Source organism: Prionailurus viverrinus, chromosome B2, assembly GCF_022837055.1.
Source record: "Prionailurus viverrinus isolate Anna chromosome B2, UM_Priviv_1.0, whole genome shotgun sequence".
NCBI classification, from domain to species: Eukaryota; Metazoa; Chordata; class Mammalia; order Carnivora; family Felidae; genus Prionailurus; species Prionailurus viverrinus.
This window is the reverse complement of record NC_062565.1, coordinates 51,364,095-51,391,927: the sequence shown is the minus strand read 5'-3', so window position 1 is coordinate 51,391,927 and position 27,833 is coordinate 51,364,095. Positions and strand designations below refer to the sequence as shown.

The window sequence follows — 27,833 nt, the reverse complement described above, 5'->3', positions numbered from 1 at the left end:
CTCTCCTTGAGACGCCACCCCCATGAGGGGCTGCAGCGGGAGACGGAGCCCAGCACACCACCCAGAAGCCACACCAGTGCCCAGCGCCACCAACCTGCCAAGCCCACCCCCGAACCACCGTCCTTCAGGCTTCCTCCTACGTGAGATGGCTAGATGCCTATTCGAGGCATTTTCAGTTGCAAAGCTTGTGACGTGCAGGCAGAGTATTCCAAATACACCCCTCTGTTTCTCCAGGGCTGAACCCTCTGTAAGGAGAAACCGCCAGGGATCTGAAACCACAGAAGTTCCCTGACACTGCTCTCGAGCCAGGTTTACTTTGGGCCTAAACCTGAAAAATGAAATAAAACATTTAGAATATATAAATGTTTAAAACTATATAAACTACACCTCATCAGCAATAACCATCTAGTGTATTTACCTGACAAAACATATCTTTACTCCGGTTTCCTTTTTAAACAGTAAGTTACTACAGAGAGGTGGGGATGGGGAAGGTGGAAGAGTAGGGGTTGGATTAGCTTGTCTCTTCTCGTGGCCTCTACAGAACTCAGCAAATCGCTAGTTACCAGAGATGCAGGGCATAACCCACCCACCCCCTCGCCATTCTTCTTGCCATTGAGAATCAGGTTATGAGGTTATGAGAACCAAGGTGGGTAATTAGCCATGGCATACTATAAGCTAAGGTGAGTCTATTGTAAAGTGCATGTTTTCTTTAACTCAATCTTATTGGCATCCATTTGTTGCAGTCCTGGAATATGTATAGCTCCAATAAGTACAGTGGAACCTCTTTTTAATGTTTATTTACAGAGAGAGAGAGAGAGAGAGAGAGAGAGAGAGAGAATGTAAGCAGGGGAGGGTCAGAGAGAGGGAGGGAGAGAGAGAATGCCAAGCAGGCTCCATGTTGTCAGCACAGAGTATGACTCAGAGCTTGAACCCCTGAACCGTGAGCTCATGAGCTGAGCCACAGCCAAGAGTTGGATGCTTAACCAACTGAGCCACCCGGGTGCCCCAAGAGCCTCTTGATAATACTAATCTTTACAGTCAAGACCAATAACTGCCTTATAACCTAATCACTTGATATCATTCTTTCAAAACAGAGACAAATGGCGTAACAGGTGAATAATTATGAGCAGAATTATAATGAGGGCACTGCTGTGATAAAACCAGTGCTCATTATGTTCAGTGAGACCTATTGTTTTTCCAAACGGATGTGCTTTTACTTCAAGAGTTTGTAAGGATACAGCTACAAGTTACTTCCTGAAGGGAAGAAACCCAGCACCAAAGAATGGGTGCCTCTAATCTTCTTTTAAAGATTATCCTTGAATGGGCACATTACTATTTGGTGACCTAATTCTTAAAGTGATATTTCAGCTCAGTGCTCTGTTTCTTTTCTTTTTAATTTTTTTATGTTTTTATTTTATTTTTGAGAGAGAGAGAGAGACAGAGTGTGAGTGGGGGAGGGGCAAAGAGAGAGGGAGACACAGAATCTGAAGCAGGCTCCAGGCTCTGAGCTGCCAGCACAGAGCCCGACATGGGGCTTGAACTCACAGACTGTGAGATCATGATCTGAGCTGAAGTCGGACGCTTAACAGACTGAGCCACCCAAGCACCCCATTGGTGCTCTTTTTCTTAACAAGGCAAAAATAACCGAGGTGACATGGGTATCTGTCTCTGTTCCCTTTCACAGAACAGACACAATTCCTGACCCATCAGGTGGCTTTTGGTGTAGGCAACATGGTCGCCCCATATTTAGCCTGAAGGAAGGAAGACACAGTGGTTAGGAATAAGGGCTCTCGAACCAGACTGCATCGGCTGGACCCTAGCTCTTCTGCTTCCTAGCTGTGTGACCTTAGCAAGCTAATTCATCTGTGTCCCAGTGTCATCAACAGCAAAATAAAGCTATTTATGTAAAATGAAGTCATGGTTGTAGAAAGGATTAAATGAGTTACTCACAGGAAGTATTTAGAACAATTCAAAGCACGCTGCTCAAAAACAGTGTGCTGTCTTTCTTATAATTATCATTACCCAGACTTCCTCTCCTAAGTTCTAGGTCTCATAAAAACTTCTGACATGTCCCAAGTCAAGTACTTCCTATGCTGCTATATTCCTTTTCCCAGTCCACCATAAACAGCTCTGTCATTCCCTAGTTGACAAAACCAAAACCCTGCATCCAATACATCAGCAGGTCTTCCTGACTTTACCCCCAAGATATAGCTCATTACTCACTGCTACCACCCAGCCCAAATCACCAACAGCTCTTCTACAGAACTTTTCAATAAAAGGCTTCCTCTCCAGGTCTCCCTGCTTCTCTGAACTCTTCCTCCCTGTCTCTCACCAGCTGGCAGAGGGAACTTTCTAAACCCTAAGTCAGCTATCCTGCGGGTTCATGATCTGCCATACTTCAAGTGACCAAACAAATAAATAAATAAAAACAAAAACAAAAACAAAACAACAATCCAACCTCCCCACCAGGGTCTTCATACCCTTACATACATGAACCCCACCAACATCTTCACTTCTCTTCCCTGTCATACTGTGTTCCAGCCTCACTGGCCTTCTTTCTGCCTACAAAATTGCCAAACTCATCGCCAAGTCTTTGCAAGGACTTCTGGCATATTCACACAGCTACCTTCCTGCATCAATCAATACAAATGCTGCCTCCATGGAGAGGCATTCTCCCTCCTATCGCTCCCTACTGCATTTCCCTGTTTTATTTTCTTTTGTTTTTTCATTATTTTTTTATACGATTTATTGTCAAGTTAGCTAACATACAGTGTAGTCTTGGCCTCAGGAGTATTCCTATTCATCACTTACATACAACACACAGTGCTCATCCCAACAAGTGACCTCCTCAATGCCCATCACCCATTTTCCCCCCGCCCCCATCCCCCCACCCAACACTCTGCCAGCAACCCTCAGTTTGTGATCTGTATTTAACAATCTCTTGTGCTTTGCCTCCCTCTCTCTTTGTAACTTATTTGCCCTTCCCTTCCCCTAGGGTCTTCTGTTAAATTGTTCAAACTCCACATGAGTGAAAACATATGATATCTTTCTCTGACTGACTATTTCACTCAGCATAATACCCTCCAGTTCCATCCACATTGCTGCAAATGGCAAAATTTCATTATTTTTCATCACCAAGTAGAATTCCAGTGTGTGTGTGTATGTGTGTGTGTGTGTGTGTGTGTGTATACACACACACACACACACACACACACATACACATCATCTTAATCCATTCATCAGTTCATGGGCATTTGGGCTCTTTCCACAATTTGGCTATTGTTCATTAGCACTGCTGTAAACATTGGGGTGCATGTGCCCCTTCTAATCAGTACTACTATATCCTTTGGATAAATTCCTAGCAGTGCTATTGATGGATCACAGGGTAGTTCTATTTTTAAATTTTTGAGGAAACTCCACACTGTTTTCCAGAGTAGCTGCACCAGTTTGCATTCCCACCAGCAGTGCAAGAGGATGCCCCTTTTTCCACATCCTCGCCAGCATCTGTAGTTTCCTGATTTGTTCATTTTAGCCACTCTGACCAGTGTGAGGCGGTGTCTCAGTGTGGTTTTGATTTATATTTCCCTGGTGATGAGTGACATTGAGAATCTTTTCATGTGTCTGTTGACCATCTGGATGTCTTCTTTGGAAAAGTGTCTATTCATTTCTTCACTGGATTATATGTTTTTCAGGGGCTGAGTTTGGTAAATTCTTTATTATCTTTTTGACACTAACCCTTTATCTGATATGTCATTTGCAAATATCTTCTCCCATTCTGTTGGTTGCCTTTTAGTTTTGCTGATTGTTTCCTTAGCTGTGCAGAAGCTTTTTATCTTGATGAGGTCCCAATAGTTCATTTTTGCTTTTATTTCCCTTGCCTTCAGAGACATATCAAGTAAGAAGTTGCTGCGGCTGAGGTCAAAGAAGTTGCTGTCTGTTTTCTCCTCTAGGGTTTTGATGGTTTCCTGTCTCACATTCAGGTCTTTCATCCATTTTGAGTTTATCTTTGTGTATGGTGTAAGAAAGTGGTCCAGTTTCATTCTTCTGCATGTTGCTGTCCAGTTCTCCCAACACCATTTGCTAAAGTGACTGTCTTTTTTCCACTGGATACTCTTTCCTGCTTTGTCAAAGGTAAGTTGGTCATACATTTGTGGGTCCACTTCTGGGTTCTCTATCCTATTCCATTGTTCTATATGTTTGGTTTTGTGCCAATCTGACTGGATGATTACAGCTTTGTAATACAGGCTAAAGTCCGGGACTGTGATGCCTCCAGCTTTAGTTTTCTTTTTCAACATTACTTGGGCTATTCAGGGTTCCATACAAATTTTAGAATTGTTTGTTCTAGCTCTGTGAAGAATGCTGGTGCCATTTTGATTGGGATTGCATTGAATGTGTAGATTGCTTTGGGTAGTATCGACATTTTAACAATTTGTTCTTCCAATCCACGAGCATGGAATGTTTTTCCATTTCTTTGTGTCTTCTTCAATTTCTCTCATAAGCTTTCTATAGTTTTCAGCATACGGATCTTTCACCTCTTCAGTTAGGTTTATTCCTAGGTATTTTATGGTTCTTGGTGCAATTGTAAATGGGACCGATTTCTTGATTTCTCTTTCTGTTGCTTCATTATTGATGTATAGAAATGCAACCGGTTTCTGTACATTGATTCTCTATCCTCCAACTTTGCTGAATTCATGTATCACTTCTAGCAGTGTTTTGGTGGAGTCCGGCTTTTCCATGTAGAGTATGTTATCTGCAAAAAGTGAAAGTCTGACTTCTTCTTTGCCAATTTGGATGCCTTTTATTTCACTTTGTTGTCTGAATGCTGAGGCTAGGACTTCTCCCTGTTTTGGTTTCATTACAGTTTTTATCACTATCTGAAATTCTTATGTGCTTTTCCATTTACTGGCTGTCTCCCTTACCTGGAATGAAAACTTGTAAGAATAAGGCAAGATAGTTATCTTGCTAGATAGAACAATGCCTGAAGCAGAGTCAACACTCAATTAACTCTGTGCAGTGAACAGGGGAAGGAGGGAGAGTGGGTTGAGATCCAGCAGAGATCTATCCCCAGTGCCCATTCCTGAATGTAGCTGCCTGGGAAGCCAGATACCAATACCTGGTCAGAAGCCCGCTTTGCAGGATGGTGGAAAGCTGTCACCTCTGATCCCAGTACACTCCTTGAAAGCCACCTCAGTCTGATATTAACCCATCCAGAGAACCCATATCCTCAATCATCAGTCCCCAAACTAAGTTTGCCTAAATACAGTTTCTCGGGCACTCAAATCAACCCAAAGTAAAGTTTCAAAAAACCACCTATGGACTGCTTCAGTTCATTTAATAAAAAGACAAAAAAGTCCCAGCTATTTTGCCCATTTTACTTCACTTCTAAAAGCTGGGAAAATGCAACTGACATGGGGGAAAATCTCAGTGTTCAAAGGTTGTCTGTGCCTGTGTGGGGGTGGGGATGTGGGGGGAGGGTGTGGGTATGTGTAGGGAGGTGTGGGGTTATGTGTGGGTGGGGGGGGGGTGAGGGACTGTCAGGGGGAGGATGTAAGTATGTGGAGTGGGAGTGAGTTTGGGGGGAGGGGGAGTGCTGTTTAAACCAGAAAAAATCTGCTGATCTTTTTCCCTTAACTGGTTCTGAGAATCAACAACTGACCACAAGAGGGTATTTGGAACAGCTTCACCTTATCATCCAATCCTTGATTATAATTATTAAGCCCACACTTGTGGTTCTGCTAAACCTCACTAAGCAACCTCATGGGGTATGTGCACAACTGTGGGACCACTCTCCTAAGGTTAGCAAGGTGGCATCATGTTGTAACAATTCAGAAAATTGGCACTCAAGGAGATCAGAACTCAAAGGTGCCCTGAACACCAATGACACCATCCCTTCATCATTCAGATAAGGAAACTGAGGCTCAAAGGATTATGTGATTTGCCCAAGGTTACAATGCTAGTGTCATTCAGATCAAGGACAAAAATCTGGACTACCAGGCCAGCGCTCATATCCCTCCATCATGACACCACTCATCCATACAAAGACCAGAAAGCTCTGCTCCTCTTGGAATAATCATCAGGCTCTTGCTTACAGGTGTAGTCCAAACCCACTTCTTTTTTTCTTTCTTTTATTTAAAAATTTTTTAATGTTTATTTATTTTTGAGAAAGAGAAAGAGAGGTAGAGCAAGAGTGGGGGAGGGGCAGAGAGAGGGGGAGACGCAGAATCCGAAGCAGGCTCCAGGCTCTGAGCTGTCAGCACAGAGCCCAAAGTGGGGCTCAAACTCACGGACCGTGAGATCATGACCTGAGCCAAAGTCGGACGACGCTTAACTGACTGAGCCACCCAGGTGCCCCAACTCCAAACCCACTTCTAAATCCACTTCCCAGCAGGGCTGAAAACTTCCCCAAGAATGCTGTTCAAATATGTATTAAATGTTTGATCTGTGCCAACCACCCTGTTAGGCAGCAGGAATGCAAAGAAAAAAAAAGTGTGTAGCTTTAAGAAACTCACTTTGATGGGAGAAAGAGATAATTACAAAGAGGTACAAGTAATGACACAGGTGTCCCCAGAGACCAGAGAGGCAGTAAGGGAAGGCTTCCTGGAGGAATGTTATCTCCTGAGCTGTATCCCCTGGGATGAAGAGCAATGAGCCAGGCAAAGAAATTGAGAAAGAGTAACTCATGGTAGACAGAGTTAAATAAAAAAAAAAAAAAAATGAAGACTCATAAGTATGAAATAATATGTTGGCAACCAAGGGTGGCTAACTCTTGCTGAAACACAAGCTGGAAAGTTCAGGTTGGAAAAAGATGGGAGATAAGGTGGAAGGGGTAGGCAGAGAACAAAAACACTGCCAGGTTGTGTCCTGAAGGTGTGAGAAGCCACTGCAGCAGGAAGCCACTCATCACATTTGTGTGTTATTTTAGAGAGAGAGAGCATGTACAAGCAGGGGAAAGGGGCAGAGGGAAGGAGAAAGGGGTGGAGAGCAGGAGGTGGTGGGGGAGAGAGAGAGGGAGAGGGAGAGAGGGAGAGGGGGAGAGGGAGAGAGGGAGAGGGGGAGAGAGGGAGAGGGAGAGAGAGGGAGAGGGAGAGGGAGAGGGAGAGGGAGGGGGAGAGGGAGGGGGAGAGGGAGGGGGAGAGGGAGGGGGAGAGGGAGGGGGAGAGGGAGGGGGAGAGGGAGGGGGAGAGGGAGGGAGGGAGGGGGGTAGAGAGAGAGAGACAGAGACAGAGACAGAGACAGAGAGAGAGGCAGACTCTTAAGCAGGCCCCACACTCAGCATGGAACCCAATGCTGGGCTTGATTCCACGACTCTGGGATCATGACCTGAGCTGAAATAAAGAGTTGGACACGCAACTAAGCTACCCAGGTGTCCCACATTTGTGTTTTAGAAAGATCACTGCCAAGTAGTGAGAAAGGACTGAAGGAGTAAAGGATAAAAGAGTTTGAGCCTTTGGGAGAGGCTGATCCACACAAGTCAGCACACAAAGTTAATGCCCAAGCTTCCTGTCCCCCACCATGCTTCATATCACCTTGGCCCCTGTTCCAGAAACAGAACCAAGTCAACCCAGAGTGAGCTCCATGGCACAAGATTGTGTCGCCTCACAAAAGCTCCCTGTCTACAATGCCCGCCCACCCTTCCCAGCCTCTCTGAACCTACCTTCAGTGAAAACCAGAGTACTGCTTTCCTGAGGCCCCAGTGAGCCTCCTGCAAGGGTCTACAGCAAGTCCTGGTTTACTGACCCGTGTGACACTGAGCCACATTAGGAATTCCATGACTCAAACTTCTCTCCCGAACTCAAGAGTGTAAACTACCTGAAGCCAAGACTTAGATGTCAGCTTTCCAAAGACCTGGAACAAATATGTGATTAACTGACTGAAGCCCATCTGAGGGCTTTTCCAGGCCTATAGGAAGGAGTCACAGTGGAAAATAGAAGGAGCAGAGATGGGGTGCCTGGGTGGCTCAGTTGTTTGAGTGTCGGACCTTGATGTAGGCTCAGGTCACCATCTCACAGTTCATGAGACCAAGCCCTGAGTTGGGCTCTGCAACCAAAGCCTGCTCAGGACTCTCTCTCCATCTCCCTCCATGCCCCTCCTTCATTTGCGCTCTCTCTCAAAATAAATAAACTAAAAAAAAAAAAAAAAAAAAAAAAAAAAAAAAAAAAAGCAGAGATGATAGAACCAGTCTCTAGGCCCCTAGAAAATCCACAGGACTTAGAATCTAGAGTTGGAGATGTACAGTCCACATTTTCATTTTGCTTTGACATAACTTTACCTCTCTAGATTTTCATTTCCTTAGCTACATAAAGTGGGTAGATTTCTATAACTTCTAACAAGGCCTTCCCATCTCACTATTATTAAAAAAAATCTTTGATAATCTAGCAAGATCTATAAAATTTGTAATGTATACCCTTTCATCTAACAATTATGCTTCTTAAAATTTATCTTAAACATTTGCACAGGAGTACAAAGTAATATGTACAAGAACATTTAATCCAGCATGGTTCATCACTGCAAAATCAGAAACCATTTAAATGTCAGCAATAGGAGAAAGGTTCAATCAATCAATCGTGAAACATCCAGTACAGTGGAATACTACAGCCCCAGAAGCAATGCTAGAAAACATCTATACGTACTGATATGGAAGATGTCCAAGGCAGTGTTATGTAAAAAAAGCAAATAGCAAAGCAATTTATATAGTTAGAGTTCTTGCTTTGTTTTAACAATAATAAATACATGGTGATGTATGAAGAGAAAAAAAAATCCATAAGACTACATTCTAAAATTGTTAATGGCTGGTATCACTTCAAAGGATGCAAGGAAAATGTCATCTTCATGCTTTGAGTTCTTTTAAGTATCCAATCCATATCACTCCTTTAATGAGATAAAAACAAGGCCACATCATGGTCCAAAGTCAAGCCAGTTGCACTCCTAGCCTGAACTCAGAGGTCTCAGCATCTTCCAAACCAAGTTAAGCAGCAGGAGCCCACATCACATCCTCAGAGGTTCAGAAGCCACTTTATGGCCTTTGCATGAGCTCATCTGACTTGAGCTCCTAGTTTCTACCACAAGTCAGCTGACAGGCCCTCCTGATGATCTTTTCCCAAGAAGTAGGTGTGGACTGTGGACAGAAAGGTGATGAGAGTGGCCAGGGTAGACACAGACCTCTCCATCTGGCCACACTACCCAGGAATCAGTCTGGAACATGCTGTAATTAGGTGTAACACCTCCTTCCACCCACCACATGACAAATCCATTCCTTGTGGTTCTTGGAAACTGAAATACCAAATTTCTTCCAACTGAGTCAAATTCTCTGGACTCTAGAATTACAGCCTAGATAAGGTAACTCTTCAAAATAATGACAAGCCAAAAAAAATGTTTTTTCATTTTTAAAAATATTTCATCTTACTTCTAGGAGTTCAAAGTATTTTTACAGTAGACACACATACATACCATTAGATCTTCTAAAATACCACATGCAATAGTAAATTACCATTCCTGTCCACTAAATAATACCCAAGAGAAAGTAAATGGACATCCAGGAGTTTCTTCTATGCATTTACTAAGCTCTGGCCCATGATCTCATCATCCCTCATAACTATCACATGAAGGAGAGGACAAACATTTGTAACCCTATGTTCTGGGTAGGGTTCCAAAATAGGCTAAATCCCCCTAGACTTCCGTGAACAAAGAGAAAAGCCTTCAGCACCCACTCAATCCTTACCTAAAAGAACCCACTGCTTCTGGTTGTTCCATGGCACAGCAAGGTCATGGCTGAGATTTCTGTCATCATTGCTAAGAAATGTTTACCTTGCTATTCCTGACCCCCTTGTGTAAATATCAACTACACTTATCCCCAGAATGTCAAGTCTGTGGTATAGACTAAAAAGGTATTCCTTTTTAAGGAAATCCCAAGTCCCTACTTACTATAGTACACAAGCTGCAAATTCTGGCAGAGAGGATAATGCACTGGAAAGCTGGAAGGAAGGTTCGATGCGCTCCTTTTCACTGGAAGCCCCTTGGAAGAGGCAGGAGGAACTGTTAAAACAAGCTTATTTTGTTATTTTACCAGCATCACTCATCTTTGTCCATCCCAGAAAAGTTTTATTAAGTGAATATAGTTTTACTTTCCCTCAAAGACGTGAGCTATTTTTTTAAAGACACATAACTTCCAAGTTCCTCTAGAAAAATAAAAATTCTGCAAGTGTTAGCCTTTCAAAGCATGAGCAGAAGATGATGAAACTAAAGTCCATAGTACGGTACACAAATAGTACGCGTTCGTATTACTCAGAAACGCCAGGGCTACCAGTGTTCCTGCAGGTTCATATTTATAAACTTGATGACCATATTCATCTGAAACGCAAAACGAACAAACTCTTGCCACCCATAGCACATCTGGCTATTCCTCCTTCCCCCGAGTCAATACCTACATATAATGCTTGCCATGTCTTAGTGAGCAATTCACAAGCTGAATGCAGGCACATGCCACAGTCAAGGAAAAGATGTCCCCCCAAAAGGAGGTAAATGCTTTTTACTTGGTGTTACACAAGTATTACTGAAGTGCCTCAGAAGATCAGCGCAGCAGAAAAGGTAGCACAGCAGAAAGAGCACTGGACCCAAGGGCAGGAATGCCCAGGGTGAACATCTTTGACAAAGCCATCTCCCCTGTTCATCCCCAAGACACTCTATCATTTCCTCTGGCCTAGACCACCATAGTGGGCTCCTGGCTTGTCTCCCTGACTCTAAACCCTGTGCTCTGGAATTACCTTTCTAAAGCAAAGATCTAACTGTACTGCACCTCTACTTACACACCATCCATGGGCCTCCTCTGCCTCCAGGTCAGAACGTACCTCCTCAGCAACACTGTCAAGAGCCTTTCACGATCTGGCCCCAGAACCCTCTCCAGGCACGCTCTACTGCTCAGGTGCCCCTCATTCTAGCCACCTGGAAAGGACTGGTTTTGGCAACAGCTGACATACTTTGTCCTTCCTTCCAGTCAAGTGTGAATGTCACCACCTCCAAAGTCTCCCCTCAGCTCCTCAGAGAATGTGAGACTCCTCAGAGCTGCCATGAGCTTTCTGCAGAGGCTCCCTCCTAAGCATGCACATACTGTCGGGCCTCCTCTGGCCCAGGCAGGCCCACAGGTGGTAAATGCACACGTGGAGCTGGAGCCAAATGCCTACTCCAGAACTGACCTTGACCATGCTTCCTAAACAAGATTCTTAAGTAAGTTTCTTAAATAAGTCTCAATGTCTGCATTTGCAAAACTGAAATTCTAACAGCTAAAGCGTGTTATTCAGTTTGAGAGAAATAATTTATGTAGAGTACCTAATTTGATGTTTGGAGCTGAGTAAAATCTCAATAAGTGGTGACTATTATTAATAGGTACTAAATACTCAGTATTTCTTAATCAGAGAGATTTAGCCCTCCACTAACCCAAGGCAAATTACAACTTCTCCAGGTCTCAGTTTCCTCACCTATAAGGGGGTGGGGGAATTGGGGGCAGAGAGAAGTAGGAGAAGGGGGGTTGGATGAACACATAAGAGACTCACAATTAAGTGCTAAACTGTGCAACAGGATACCTGAGAAATGAGAATGGTTTCCTTACCCTGACAAATGCGTGGGTCATCACTTTAAAGGGAAAGTCCTCTCTTGGGCTCCCTTCTTCCTAAGCTTTCACTTAAATTATTTTTATTCCAATGTTACTTAAGTATGTCTAAACATAAAACTAGGTATGCCCTCCCTGCGCCTTAGCTCTTACAAAACTATAAGGTGAACCAATTAAAAAATCTGACAAAAACCAATAAAAGGGAACTCAACGCTAATCTGACGTGACAAATGACAATGACACAATTGGACAGTCATCGCATGGCTGCACATACTGGTACAGCACTACCTTGGAGCAGGCTCCTGGCAACTCTGCCTGCCTGCACCACCGTGAGCTCTGTGACCCCTTTGGCTACCCACCACTCTTCTCTAACAAACGGCTATGAAACCTTTGCTCACGTAACTTCCGGCTACCATCTGACCCAAACACGTGATTTCTGCAATAAGCCCACATCTGTTCCTTCCCCCTGCGCTAGAGACAATTAAGGGAGTGCTCAATCAAACACAGATTATGGCACTACTAAAACCTTATGGCACTACTCATCTGTAAGTTCACCTAGATGTATGGAACCTATGAGTTTTTAATTATTGAAAAGAGCATTAAAATTTTAATTCTGGTTTTAAAAAATGAATTACAAACTCCCAGGAAAATGTGTCCCAACTCTGGGTTAAGAAACATTGTTTTATTTGGAGGGAAAAAAAAAAGGGGCATCTCACACAGTAACTGCAAAACTCTTAGACCTCACATATCTGACTGTTAAGTGCTTTGCGTGCACTTACAGAGTAACCATACAAACCAGGTACTAAGACAACAAGTAAGAAAACCAAGGCTTGAAGAAAGTATCCAAGCGATGGAGCAGCATGTGAGCTATCTGACTTCAGCATCCGTGGTCTCTGCTCCTTGAAGACAAGCCCAAAGAGCCTTGGTCCGTGAACTTGTGAAGAACGGCTGTCCCACTGAAGTGGGACATGGCAAGTTTAAGACAAAAGGGACTTATTCCAAGTGGGAATGGATATCCTCTTAACAGATCACAGTTGGAGATTTGAAGTCACAGTCAGAAATTATGTTTACAATGCCTAAAAATCATTTCAAAAAGATATGACTGTCAAAGATTCCCAGCACAAGAAGAGACAGAGAACAAAACCTGGGAAGAAAAAAACCACTGAATTCAGGATGACTTTATCCCATGACGAGTTTCAACAGATTGGTATATAATAGACGTGAGACTGCAGGAAGGGGAATCACGATGGCTGAGAAACGGGGGCAGCTTACCCATGACAGCACGTGTGAAGACTCATTCATGCAACAAGCATGTGCGTGCCTACTATGTGCCAGCCACTGCCCCAGGTTCAGCCATGAACAAAAGCATCCCTGCCCTCGTGGAGGTGATGTACTAGTTGGGGAGACAAAGAACATGAGTAAAATAGGAGGGGCTAAATAAGCACGTAGATGCAAGTAAGCAAGTCTAGAGTTTGGTAGTAATAGGGCTCTAAGGGCTGGGAAAAAATAAAGCAGGATATGAGAAAGAATGATGGCAAAGGGGAGATATTTGAGATAATGTCATCTGGCAATCATCAAAAGATCAACTAAACCCTAAATAAGAGTAGGTGACAAAATGAAACTTGGTTTTATAAGCTATATGGGTTCAACAGCCTTTACTCAAAATATGTGCTGCCTATTAGACTAGGCTCTGTACTGAAGCCAGAGAGATGGCATGAAGGTATCCAAGAATCCATGCACCTTGAGGGGGAAATTGACAGTGTCAGAAACACTAAGGAAGCACAGAGGGGAGCATAGGCTCTTGGGGAAGACAAAACAGCTTCACCATATCAGTGACCTTTAACATCTCAAGTGGCTTCCAACTTAAAGCAACCAGAGACTGTGCATCTAACCAGCTAGAGTCTTGAAAAAGGTCACTCCCAACTCGAATATTCTCTGACTATATTAGAGGCGGATAGATGTCAGAGCCGTGATATGCTTAAGAGAAAGAGGCAGAGGAGAAAGATCTGTATCAGGCAAGGCTAAATTCCTTAAACAGACAAAAGCTGTTTACTGAGCAGGACCTACTGGGTGCCAGGCTCTATGCTCACAAGGATAAGCAAAAGCATGCCAGCATCTCAGGAAGTTAGAGTCAGACTGTCTCCCTTACTAGGCATCCCAAAGGGATGGAGCCGGGAGGAAGTGAGAAGGAGAAGGTGGATGGGAATGGGATGGTGAGCCTATCATCCAGCTGGGGTCAGGCTACAGATGAACGTTCCAAGCCTTCCCTGCAGAACAGCAGCACTGAGAGGCTACTACAAGGTGGACCCACTGCCGAGGATGGGGATGCAGGCTCAGCAAAAGTTTAGATTAGGTAAGTAACCACCTCTAAGTAGCTAGAGGGGGCTAGCTGTTATGCCCCCTCTACCCCATACTCACCACATCTGTATTCAAGTCATCTACCTCCCCATAAAGTTGTGAATAGCTCATAGGAATCATGCCTTCTCTAATCTCTATATTCCTAGCAACTGCAAATGATGAAGGGTCAGTAAATGTTTGACAGAGACCAGGCTTAATGACAGGAGTAAAACAGGAGGGGCTAAATAACTGAGATTTTAATGGGTGTGAAAAGCTGAATAAGCCAGATTCCTGCTAGGTGTCCAAAGCTGCTGAACAGGGGCGGGGCAGGGGGTGACCAGTGACTCTGCATCTAACCAGCTGAACAGCCTTGATGGAGTCGCTTCAATTCTGAGTTTCAATTCGCAAAATAAGGGAGGTGAAGCAAATCTGAGGTTACAAACCTTTCAGTAGAAAGGAGACGGCTTTTCATCATCCTGAACCGTGAACAATGTCTGTATCTTTGCTTTTGGGGTATGGGGTGCGGACTTCCCCCTTGTCTGTGCTTCCAAACAAATTACGGAGAAGAGAACAGCCAGCCAGCAAGACCACCACCACAAGGACCCAGGAGGTCTGTCAGCAAAAGAGGGCCCCTGGTGATGGGGCAGGTAAGGAGACAGAGGTTAGAGGAGGGGTGGGGGTAGGGACAGCAGGGAGCAGTGCTAATGAGTTATGCAGATCTCAGAGGGGAAACAACAGCCCGAGGAAAGGACTTCTACTTTGAATGAAATATCTGTGCTTTCAAGGTGGTTGTGCACGTCTGGCTTATACCCATCCAGGCACCCAGACACGGTAAGTCGTGAAGAAATCATTTTTAAACAACCTAGAAACTCTAAAACTAATTTCGGAGCTGTAAGAGCAATAATTACCCATAAGCAAGACCACCTTTAGCCTCTGAAAAGCTTGTTTATTTATACTGTATCTACAGAGTGCTATCAGACTAGCTTGAGCCTCTGAGAAGTTTCCAGTTAGGATTAGTATGAATACCTAACACTTCCAAAACCCATAATTTCCCCTTACAAAGCTGAATTCCCCAACATTACAGGAAAACCCACAAACTTTGCAGAAGGGAGTAAAAAGCCAATCCAGTCAAAGGAAACCTTCCAGTTCTGTAAAAACAAACAAACAAACAAAATACCACAAAGAACACTGAAACATTTCTAGTTAAATAGCTTTTCGCTCAATCTTTAATAACTTCATGCTGACACACTTGAAAAGTATTAAATAACATATTCTGTATTTCTGGCAATAGCAATGCCTAAAACTTACTTACAACTTAAGACAGTAAGTGAGCTTATGCCTTTCAAGTCAAATTTGAGCAAGCTCAAGGCCAGACAAAGCCATGCGTCTGAAAATGCCTGCAAAATAATAAATGCCTGAGGGAACTGTACAGCTTTTTTGCTTCTAAGCTAAATAAAGCCTGGGGGGCTTTGCAAAGATCCTAGTGAGGATAATCCACATGATTACACAGAGCAAACCATCCGATTCCACACGAACCAAGGAAAGTTAATCAAAGAGAAAGAACACTTTAAATATTAAGAAAAACACACCGTTCTGCTTTTTAAAACACTTGGTCAGCGCTGAGGAACGCCATCAGGTCATTTTAACAAGCCAGAACATTTGACTAGCAAGCGTCTCTGTGACAGTCCTGTGTTAACTAAAGGACAAGAAAGATATTGAGTCCCAACGCTCAGGCCTCACGTCGTCCTCCCAATTCCCAGCAGTCTAGTCTCCCTACTTCCTGCACACCTTTGGATTACTGCACACCGACTTCCTGCACACCCGGGATTTGTGATACCTTCTTCCTTAAGGGTTACTCAAGCTAATTTCCTCGGCAGCAAGCTCGAAGGTTAAAAGTTCGCAGTCCCAGACCCTCCGTTAAAGCTCAATCAGCATGTGTCTTAGCCGCACCAGACTGATTAATGTATGTAAACAACTCTGAAGAGGTAACGCATCACTGCAAGGATAGAAGTCAGCAGGCTGAAGGTACGCGCTCCGGGAGAGGCGGCTAGCAATGCTGGCCCGCCGGGCGCAGCCTCTACTGACGTTCACAGCGGCTCCTTCCACGCAACAGGTCCACGCAGGCAGGGCCCCAGCGGCGGGCACCTGGGCACCTGCCCACAGGTCCCAAAGCATACCTCTCCTCCTGCCCGATATCCTCCAGCTCACCTCCCCTCACCTCCAATTCCCAACCGGCCCCGGAGCCAAGGCCGGCCAGCTCAAGGCCGGCCAGCTCGCCAAACTACAGTACTTTCAAGCACTGCCCACCAGCGATAAGGCCCCGGGGGCACATTCCTCCGAACACGCCTAGTTAGTGCGGCTCACTTGCGCGCTGCCCACCCGGGAAGCGCGCCCTGGCTAGTGGTCGGGGAATGCAGTGCAAGGAAAACTGCCCTGAGAGCAGATGCCACGCTCTGTCCTTCCACCTGGGGACAGCCCCAGCCACCTGGCTCCTCACCTGCCCGGGTACAAATGCCAGTTGTTAGTACTCAGACGTGTATCTAAACTCCTTACCAGCCCAGAACGTTTCCTTACTCGCACAAGCTCTAGTGACTACTTGGAAAACATCAAGTCGCTCGCTTTGTATAAAATGACAAGGAACTTTTAATGCGAGGGGAGGAGGGTAAGGGAGGAAGAGGCAGGTGAATGCAGGTAGTGGTGGCTCTGCGGGACGTGGCGACGGGATCTGGAGGTGGAAGAGGGATAGAGTGTGGAAGGGAGGTGACCACGGGAGAGAGGAGGGAGAGGGCTGGCCAGGCTCGGCCAAGTTCCCCCAAAGGCGGCGCGCAGGTGAGGCCGGACACTCACCTCGGGCAGCTCGCGGAGCTGGTTGGCGTCCAGCAGCAGTTCCTCCAGGCTGCGGGCGTAGCGGTAGATCTCCTCGGGGACATAGACCAGCGAGCAGTGGCGCTTGTCGATCGTCTCCACATGACGGTTGCACCGCCACAGGGGGATGCAGTGGAACATCGCCGCCCCCGCCGCCGGGTCCCGAGCCGCGGAGACCCGGGCTCTGAGCCCGCTCCGCCCGGCGGCTCCGCTCCGCCCGCTGCCCAGTCCGCACTCGTTGGCTCCCGTGCTCGCTTGCTCCTCGCGCCGGGGTTCGCGGTCCCAAACGCTTCCAGGAACCTCGGGCGGGAGCCCCAGCCGAGTCCCAGCGCCCCCGCCCGCCAGCCGGTGCGTCCCCTCCCACCTTCCAGTCGCGCCGCCGCGGCCGCTACTGCCGCGCGGAGCTTCCTACTCGCGGCCACCGCGCGACTGAGCATGCGCGCCAGTGGGCGCGCGCGAGGGCGTATCCCGACCCGGGGGATGCTCCGCTCCGGGTTTTCCCGGAGACCTGGAGTCGGAGAGGGTCGAAACCTGCGGGCCGGGCGCTCTCGGTCCCCCAACTCTGGCTGGGGTTCCGGGAGCGTTCGTCTCTCTGAGGAAGCCTGACTCCAATGGAGCTTGGAGTAAAGATGAAGCAGAGGAGAGGTGGCCTGAGGGGAGCAGAACAACTTTGATTTTTAGTTACTTAACTCGCTCTCCTCTCCTCGCTCCCCTTCCCCAAAACAACTTTCTCTTCCGGGGTCAGGCAGGACCGCCCCCCGAAGCGTACCTTGCGCGCCTTGGGCGCCTCGAGCTACGAGATTCGGTGTGATTTTGAGGTGCCCTGGCTGCCAGCAGGAGTGAGCGGACCGCCCTCCGCCCTGCACCGGCCCTGGCCGTGCCCTCTGGTCCGCGGGCACCGCCTACAGGCTGTTGTAGCCTGGGCTCACATCTTCAGCATTGTTTTTATTCAGAGTAATAGGAAGTCCCTGTCCCCTTACCACCAAAAACATATGGGTCAGAGAGTTTGTAAGATTCTCATAGATATGGATGCACCCCATCAGGAGTCCAAACTCAAAAACGAAGTAGCTAAGGTGAGTTTCTGTGCCTGTTCTAGCCAGGCAGATGATGGCCCCTGGCGACTATTTTGGGCTAGTGAGGAAGGACGAACGGGGGAGGTGGGGCAAATTGACGGGGCTGTTAGGTGAACATCCTCCATCCAGCTCCTATGTTTCTGCACCAACACCTAGTATCTTGCAAGGGGAGGTTGCAGCCCAAGAAGGGATAGCAGGGGAGGACTCAAGAGGCTCACTACTGGATGATAATGACCATTTGCTCGCCCCTGATTCATTCCCACGGACTAGGACCAGAACCCTGAACTTCTCCCTATCTCCAGATAACGCACTGGCTCCTTTACAAAGGCTTGCCGACCAGATCAAAGCCAATCACGTTGATGGATTGTCTTTTGGGTCCTACTCTGATTCCCCTCCCCCTCCCCCCCCCCCCAGCTGCCCCCTTGTCCTCACACCTTCCCTTTCAAGATTCCACCTGTGGCCTCTACCAGACACCACCATGCTCTCTGGCCCCAAGTTGCCAAAGCTAAAATCAGGAGTCATGAAATCCACTTTTCTGCAGAAACTGAAAGCTGAGCATGCTCAGTGGCGAAGGAAAATTTTGGTTTGAAACTAGTGCATACTACACAGACTCCCAGTTTCAACTGTGCACAGGACAGTTTCCCACGGGGTTAGCAGGGAGAAGAATACTTCATCAATTCTACTCCTGGCGGAGGGCTTCTTTCTTCCCAATCAGTGAGGATGGATCTGAGTACCAATTTGGTTTCTATCCTAACATTATCACCACCTTAACTGTCTAAATCCCGTCAGTCCCTAAACCGCATTGCCCTACCCACTCCACCCTCTCTTTTGTTTGTCCTGGTGTGATTTATACATTCCCAGCAGGTAAGGAAGGCCACCTGGACTTTGAACCTTAGCCACTCTTCCTTTTCGTGTCCCAGAAACCCACTTTGTGCCACCTTTAGTAGAAAACTGGTTACTGCCTGAGAGACTAAGTCTGGATTGGTAAGCAAGTCACTGTCTTTGCAAGTTTTCTAACTGCTTACAAAAGCAACAAAAATAAAGAAGGCTCGGTTCCTTCATCTTAATCTTCTGTTGACTTCAGAGAGTACCACACTCCATTATTTTAATAAACACCAAGTATGTTTTAGAGGTATGGCTGGTGTTTTAAAAAATTCAGACCTCAGCTAGTATTCCCCGTGTGCCTCTCCATGACACTTAGACTTGCATTATGATTTGCATTTCCCTGGTGGCAAGTGATGATGAACATCTTTTCATGTGTCTGTTGGCCATTTGTATGTCTTCTTTGGAGAAATGTCTGTTCATGTCTTCTGCCCATTGTTAATGGGATTATTTGTCTTGGGGTGTTGAGTTGTATCAGTTCTTTATATATTTTGGATACTAACCCTTTATTGGATATGTCATTTGCAAATATCTTCTCCCATTCCATTGGTTGCCTTTTAGTTTTGTTGATTGTTTCCTTCACTGTGTAGAAGCTTTTTATTTTGATGAAGTCCCACTAGCTTATTTTTACTTTTACTTCCCTTGTCTCAGGAGACATATCTAGAAAAATGTTATACAGCTGATGTCGGAGAGATTACTATTTGTGTTCTCTTCAAGGATTTTTATGGTTTCAGGTCTCACTTTTAGGTCTCTAATCCATTTTGAGGCTCTTTTTGTGTATGGTGAAAAGAGGTCCAGTTTCATCCTTTTGCATGTGGCTGACCAGTTTTTCCAATACCATTGGTTGAAGAGACTGTCTTTTTCACGTTACATATTCTTTCCTCCTTTGTCGAAATGTGGATTTATTTCTGGGTTTTCTATTCTGTTCCACTGATCTTTGTGTCTACTTTTGTGCCATTACCATACTGTTTTAATCACCACCACTGTGTAATATAACTTGAAATCTGGAATTATGATGCTTCCAGCCTTGTTCTGCTTTCTCAAGATTGCTTTGGCGATTTAAGGTCCTTTGTGGTTCCACACAAATTTTAGGATTGTTTGTTCTAGTTCTGTAAAAAATGCAGTTGTTATTTTGATAGGGATTTCATTAAATACATAGCTTGCTTGGGGTAGTATAGATATTTTAACAATATTTGTTCTTCCAACCCACGAGCATGGAATGACTTTCCATTCTTTGCATTGTCATCAGTGTTTTATAGTTTTCAGAGTACAGGTCTTTCACCTCTTTGGTTACATTTATTTCTAGGTATCTTATTATTTTTGGTGTGACTGTAAATGGGATTATTATCTTTTTATTTTTTTTTAAGTTTATTTATTTTTTGAGGGAGAGAGACAGAGCATGAGTAAGGGAGGAGCAGTGAGAGGGAGAGACAGAATCCAAAGCAGGCTTCAGGCTCTGAGCTGTCAGCATAGAGCATAACATGGGGTGTGAACCCACGAACCTTGAGATCATGACCTGAGCTGAAGTCAGACACTGAACCAACAGAGCCACCCACACGTCCCAGGATTTTCTTAATTTCACTTCCTACTGCTTCATTATTAGTGTATAGGAATGCAACAGATTTCTATACATTTTTATATCCTGTGACTTTACTGAATTGATTGATCAGTTCTAGTAGTTTTTTTAGTGGAGTCTTTAGGGTTTTCTATATACAGTACTGCCTAAAATGTGAAACATTAGTCTGGTAAGAGAGAAAAAAATGAAAAAGACCTGTGAATTGGAGAATAGGGGACCAATTCTTTATCCTGAAGAGTTGTCAGCTTTCCTTGTTGATATAATTTCTAGCACTATTCCCCCATATACAAATATGAATTTGAGTCAATGTAAACTAAATTTAAAAGGTCTCCTGAATTAATTTCTTTTGGAATGGTGCGTTTCACTCCTTTTCAGTGTGAACCATTTTTCACAGACTCTGGGGCTAAAGAGGTCTGATTTTGAACTCTGGCTCTGCCACCTAATAGCTTTGTAGAATTGGACAGTTTGCTTAACTTTCATAAGCCTGTTTTATCATTTCAAATGAGGACAATGCTCCAGGTGTTGTTATCAGGATGAAATGAGGTGATGTAAATACAGTTCTTAGCAGACTCTCAGGCACACATCAGTTGCATCAAATATTCACTAATGCACGGTCTGAGGCAGCTTTCAGGTTGACTTCAGTCATTCCCATCTCCTCATTGGTCTGTACAACCAGCTTCTATCCTTGCTTCTCTTAGATCACTCACTTTGGGGAAGCCAGCTGCCATATTGAACAGCCCAGTGGAGAGGTCCACATGGCAAGGAATTGAGGACTGCTGACACCAGCCAGCAAGGAACTGAGACCTCTTGCCAAAAGTCATGTGAGTGAATAATATTGGAAGCCAATCCTATAGCCCAGGTCAAGCCTTTAAATGATGCAGCCCCAGCCAGTAGCTTAATTACTACATCATAATACACCCTGACCTAGGACCACTCGATTAAGCTGCTCCTGGATTTCTAACCCTAGGAAACTGTGTGGAACAATAAATATTTGTTATTTTAAGCTGCTAAAATTTGGAGTAATTCATGACAACACAACAGATAGCCATTAAACGTGTGTATACTATGCACCAGGCACTGTGCTAGATACAAAGAACCAGATAGGTAGTACCCTCATCAAGCTTATACTCTAAAGGTAGCAGATCATAAGTGTTCAATTAATGTTCTTGTGGTGGTGGTTGTGGTTGTTCTATCACTAATTTTTTGAGCCTGGTTGTTGTCATTAACTTTTTTAAAAATGGAAGTCCAAAGTGATACCTGGTAAGATGGGACAGAATGAGGATTCAGAGGTTAGATCATGTGAATTTTAAAATAAGGCACTACCACCTATCCATTAGAATGACTAAAAATAAAAAGATTGACAGTCTCAAGTGTTACTAAAGATATGGGCAACTGGAACTCCTGCATTGCTGGTGGGAGTGTAAAATGATAAAACCACTTTGGGGAAACAATTTAGAATTTTTTATAAGTATATACCCACCCTAATGACCCAGCTATTCTACCCCCTTGGTATTCACACTCACACACAAGAAAATGAAAACACATGTCCATTCAGAGGCTTGTTTACCAATAGTGATAACAGTTGTGTTAATTATAGCCATAAACTGGAAACAACCCAAATATTCATCAACAAATGAATGAATAAACAAAGTGTACTGTATCAAAACAATGGAATAACAACAATAAAAAGGAACAAACTACTAATACATGTGACGTTGTGGATGAATCTGAAAAACATTATGCTGAGTAAAAGGAGCCAGACACAAAAGAATCCATACTGTGTGATTCCATATACAAACTAAGATAAAGTGACACAATCTAGATCCATAGATACCTGCACCTAGGGGTTGGGAAGAAAGTGTGGGGGAAAAGATTGATGGCAAAAGGCAGGAGGGAACTTTGTGCGTAATGGGATATTCTGTGTCTTGATTGTGGCGATGGCTACATGGATGTATACATTTATTAAGGCTATCAAACTGTACACTTAAAATGGGAAAATTTTTATTATATAAAATTGTTCTTTATGTGTTCTCTAATTTTTCCTTCCAATGTGTTTGTAATATTGCATTTCAGACTCAGCTCTTTAATTCGTCTAGGTTCAGTTTAAACATGATGTAAGGACTATATCTAACTTCCTCCCACCCTCACCCATGGACACACCTGTTATTAACAAAAGCATTGTTTCCTCATTAATCTCCAGTGCCACCTGAGTCACAAATTTAGTGTAAATATATATATATGGAGCTTATTTTGGGACATATTATGCCTCTGTTTTTCTATGTCTCTGCTAATACCACAGCATATAATTACAGAAGTTTTATTTGATATCTTGATATTTAGTGGAGCAAATTTTTTCACCATGCTCTTTCAAGAGCAGTTTAGCTAATCTTTCCTCCTGATACTTTTGTTAAATTTTAGAAATAAGCTTCTAAAGTTTTAAATAATAAAAAAATGTGTACGGATTTTAATTAACATGTGAAAATCTATAAATTTGTTTGGGAGAATTGTCCCCTTTATATTATTGAGTCTTTTAATCCATGCTCAAGATCTGTTTTTTATTTATTTAGGAATCTTTTTTTTTTAATTTTTTTTAATGTTTATTTTATTTTTTTTTTTGAGACAGAGACAGAGCATGAATGGGGGAGGGTCAGAGAGAGAGGGAGACACGAAATCCTAAGCAGGCTCCAGGCTCTGAGCTGTTAGCACAGAGCCCAACGCAGGGCTCAAACTCACAGACGGTGAGATCATGACCTGAGCCAAAGTCGGAGCTTAACCAACTGAGCCACCCAGGCACCCCTATTTAGGAATCTTTTAATGTAACTCTTAAAATTTTATTACTTTCCTTAAGAAGTTTTATATATCTTTTGTAGGACCTCTTCCTAGATTCACTTAATTTTTTATGCTGTAATAAATGGTATAACTGAAATTTTATTTAAACTTTTAAAAAGTAAATAACTAAAATTAAATAAAATGATTCATTAATAAAAGTAGTTTTAAAAGTTAACAAATAAATATACAGGTAAATGTATTTAACAGGCAATTGTAAATTACTTCTAGGACTAGGAATCATGTTGTGTTATTTATTTAATGTCCGCTTTTGTGCCACACACTGGATTAATTTTCTGGGGAAACAAAAAGGAATAAGGCATAGCTTTCAGTCTTACTGAAAGAATGCAGTTATCAAGAAAATTATAACAATCATAGTAATATTTTTTTCTTAACATATGGAATCTAATCTTTGTCTTATAAAAAATTACTTGAGTGCCCTCTGAATTATTTACATGTCAGCCAAATGGGCAAATTAAATCTTACTGTATGCAATGCTGGATACTAGGAAGAAATTTGCAATAGAATCTCAAAGCCCTCAGGGAGAGGAAGCACTCAGACCCCAACCTCTGCTTCTTCAAATTTGAATTTAAGGACATTTTCTAGAGATCATTTTCTAGAGATCATGCTGTAAGGGAAGGACACCCAAACCATTCAAGAAACGCAAGAGCCTACACGATCATATGGGTAAATCGGTTTATAATTCAACAATCTATATAATCAGAAGCAAAGTTGCCACTCTAAGACTTCTGTGATTTCTTCTTGCTAGTAAATTAAAATTCCATCCCCTTCCATCCCTGGCTCTTTCTGTGGAATGTTTAGCTCATTTACATTTAATATAATTACCAGTTAACACTTGAATAATATGGTGGTTAGAAGCACTGACCCCTGCACAGTCGAAAATTCATGCATAACTCTTGACTCCCCAAAAACTTTACTAATAGCTTACTGTTGACCAGAATCTTTACTGGTAACAGTAAATTAACACATATTTTGTTTTAATACATATGTAATACATTTTATATATAATACATATATATGTATATGTATAAAGTAAGCTGGAGAAAAGAACACATTATTAAGGAAATCATAAAGTATAGGAAATACATATATAGTACTGTATGGTAAAAAATCTGCATATAAGTGAACCCATTCATGTCAAACCCATGTTCAAGGGTCAAGTGTATTGCTATGGTTGAATTTAAGTCTGCTACATATTATTTTCTTTCTGTTTGTACCATCTGATTTTTCATTCTCTGTTCTTTCTTTTCCACCATCTTTTGTGTAAATAAATAACCACATTTCATCTATAGGCCTTCTAGGCTCTAGTAGCTACTCTATGGATTACAATATGCATCCTTAAATTTTCACAGTTTACCATGAAAGTATATACCAATTCATGCTAAACATAAGACTCTTGTAATTATCCAGGTCCATTTGCCACCTCTCTGGTCCTTTATGTTACAGGTTTTTTTTGTTTTTGTTTTAATTTTTTTTTAAGTTGATTTATTTTTGAGATAGAGAAAGACAGAGCATGAACAGGGGAGGGGCAGAGAGAGAGGGAGACACAGAATCGGAAGCAGGCTCCAGGCTCTGAGCCATCAGCCCAGAGCCTGACACTGGGCTCAAACTCAGGGACCGCGAGATGGTGACCTGAGTCGAAGTTGGACGCTTAACCGCTTAACCGACTGAGCCACCCAGGCGCCCCTATGTTACAATTTTTATATGTATTACATTTACCTATGTTACAAGCTCCACAACGAAATTTTATAATTTTTTTAACAGTCCTATGTATTTTAAAGAAACAAGAGGAAAAATAGTCTCTTACATTTACTCACATGTTTACTCTTTCCAGTGTTCTTTATCCCTACCTGATCTCATTCTTCTTACCTTTTGGTGAAGGTCTGTTGACAGAAGATTCTTGGTTTTCTTTATTATAAAGTGTCTTTATTTCATCCTAATTTTTAAGCACATGTTCAGTGTGTATCAAATTTTTATTGATATTTTTTTTCCTTTCAGCATTCTAAAAATGAACAACTTTCTTCCAATTTTTATTGTTTCTTATAAGAAGTCAGCAATATTTCAAATTGATGCTAAGCTGTATATAATGCATCATTTTTCTGTTTGCTTTCAAGATTTTCTCTTTACTTTTTTTTTAATTTGACTATTACATGTCTGTATTTATCCTGAAGTGAGTTTACTAAACTTATTGACTCTGTAAACTTATCTTTCACCAAATTTAGGATATTTTCAGTCACTGAGTCCCTAAAATTTTTTTGCCCAATTTCTTCTTTTTTTCTTTTGATATTCCAATATTACAAATGTTAGACTTTTTGGTAGTCACCCACGTGTACTTGAGGTTCTGCTTTGTCCCCATTGTTTTTTTTCTCTCTGTTTTTCAAACTGAATAATATATATTTATATAGCTTCACATTTACTGGTTCTTTCTTTTATCATCTGAAGCTACTATTAAGCCCATATGAAATGCAACTTTAGATAGTGTATTTTTGTAGTTCTAGAATTTCTTTCATTGTTTTTTATATATACAGTTTCTATTTCTCTGCTGAGATTTCCTATTTGCTCATGCATTAAGAGTATATGTTCCTTTGAGCTCAGAGCCTGAAGCCTGCTTTGAAATCTGTGTCTCCCTCTCTCTGCCCCTCCCCTGGTCATGTTCTGTCTCAAAAATAAATAAAATGTTAAAATTTTTTTTAAAAAGAGTATACGTTCCTTTATAAACCAAATATAGTTATAACCCCTGCTTTAAACTCCTTGTATACTAATTCCAACATCTGAGTCATCTCAGTGTTGATTTCCATTGAATGCCTTTTCTTTTAAGTGTAGGTCACATTTTCTTGCCTCTTAATATGCCTGGTTATTTTCAAATGTATCCTGGACATTATAAATGATAAAATCTCTGGATTATGTGATATTACTTCAAAGGGTATTATTTTTTTATTTTCTTTTAGCACACAGTTAGCTTAGATGAAATCAAACATCAAACTCTTATGTCCTAGCCTCTTCAGGCTGCTATACCAAAAATACCATATACTGGATAACTTACAAGCAACAGAAATTTATTTCTTATACCTCTGGAGACTGGAAGTCCACAATCGATGCACCACTAGATTCAGTGTGAGGTGAGGACCTGCTTCCTGGTTTATAGATGTTTTTGTTAGCACTGTGTCTCCACACATTACAAAGGGACACAGGAGCTCTCTGGGGCTCCCTTTATGAGGACACTAATCCCTTTCATGAGGGTTCCACTCCTATGACCTACTCACCTTCCAAAGGCCCTACTTCCACTTTGGGGATTACACTTCAACAATATAAATTTGAGGCGGGGGGGGGCACAAATATTTGGCCTATGGTATCTTATTTTCTCTGTGGTGGATGGCAACTGAAATTTTGTGTTCTGTTATTTTATTCTTAACTGTGCTACTTCAAATAGAGCTGCACATGCATAATTAAGGGGTAAGCCAGAGATATGGGTGGAGTTTATATGCAGAATTTGGAGTTAATACTCTTACTCAATCCCTTCTTAGGTTTCCCTCTCTCACTTCCCAACTGAAATGGTCACTCCAACTCTGATCCACTCCAACTCAGGCCAGTTAGATTGCTATAAAAATTGGCTGTTTTAATTTATACTTTAAATTTTAGTGGTTCTATGTAGTAGAGTGTCTATGCTTGTCAAAGACATAATAACAGAAAAGTCACACCATGTTATTCCCTCCTTCCAAGTGTACAGTCCCCTTCAGTTCCTGCTTGCTTTTGGTCACCCTCTAGCACCTTCAGATAGTTTTTTTTGTTTGTTTGGGTTTTTTTGGTGTAGGATTATAATTGTTATCTGCAGAAAGGTTAGTCTTATAGTAACCACTTAGTCCTTACTCAGAGAAAAACACGATTCCTTGCTTTTTATTAATTATAATCATTATTTCTTTATTCAGTTTCACAAATTGTAGTAGTATGTGGAAAATCCAAAATTTCGTATTACATAGATTTTAATCTACTCCTCCATTCAGAGAAGTTACAAGTGAGCAGCTTGACTTTCATTTGCTTTTCTATTTTTCTCAGTCTCCTAATAAATGTGCTAATGATGAATCAAATATTGAGCAACATTTCGCCTTGGTGGAAATGGGCCAAACACTAATCTGTCATGTGCTGTGGTATAAAGAACTCATGATTTTGCATTGAATTTTTGCATCTGCCACTATTAGGGATTAGATCATAGGTGAATCATATTAACTCCAATATTCATTTCTCTATTTCTGCAAAAGAGATGAAAACTGCCACCCTCAAAAAGCTGATGAGAAGATTTTGGGTTAATGTAGTGGAAACAGCTTTCCGTACTGCAGAAAACTACCCATTAGGCATTAGTCATTGTCAGTACTTTTTCTCAGTTACCACCTTAAAAGAAAGCCTACCATGTGAGTACTCTATTTGGGAAAACAATATAGTGGATTGGTAGAAATGAGACCGTAAAAGTATTTCAACATGAAAGAGAGTGCACCAGACAAACCAATCAAAACAAGCACCTGCAACTGAATTTATCTTTTTCCAGGCCACTGCTTCACAGCCTCTTTCTCCAATAAAACAGAAAACTTGTGAGATGAAGCCTAGAGGAGGCTTATAATTATAGCAATCTTTCCTCAGGTTCCGGCAATGCTTTACA

At 42.7% G+C, this 27,833-nt stretch overlaps 1 protein-coding gene across 1 annotated transcript in view; it reads right to left on the bottom strand.

Moving 5' to 3' along the window:
- The window catches only part of LRRC1 (leucine rich repeat containing 1), a 134,017-nt gene extending 116,535 nt beyond the window's left edge, over nucleotides 1–17,482 (bottom strand). The window contains exon 1 of the mRNA XM_047860254.1: nucleotides 16,787–17,482. Coding sequence (XP_047716210.1) covers nucleotides 16,787–16,945 — 159 coding nt within the window. The 5' untranslated portion in view covers nucleotides 16,946–17,482. The remainder of the gene's footprint in view (nucleotides 1–16,786) is intronic.
- Nucleotides 17,483–27,833: the final 10,351 nt, after the last annotated feature.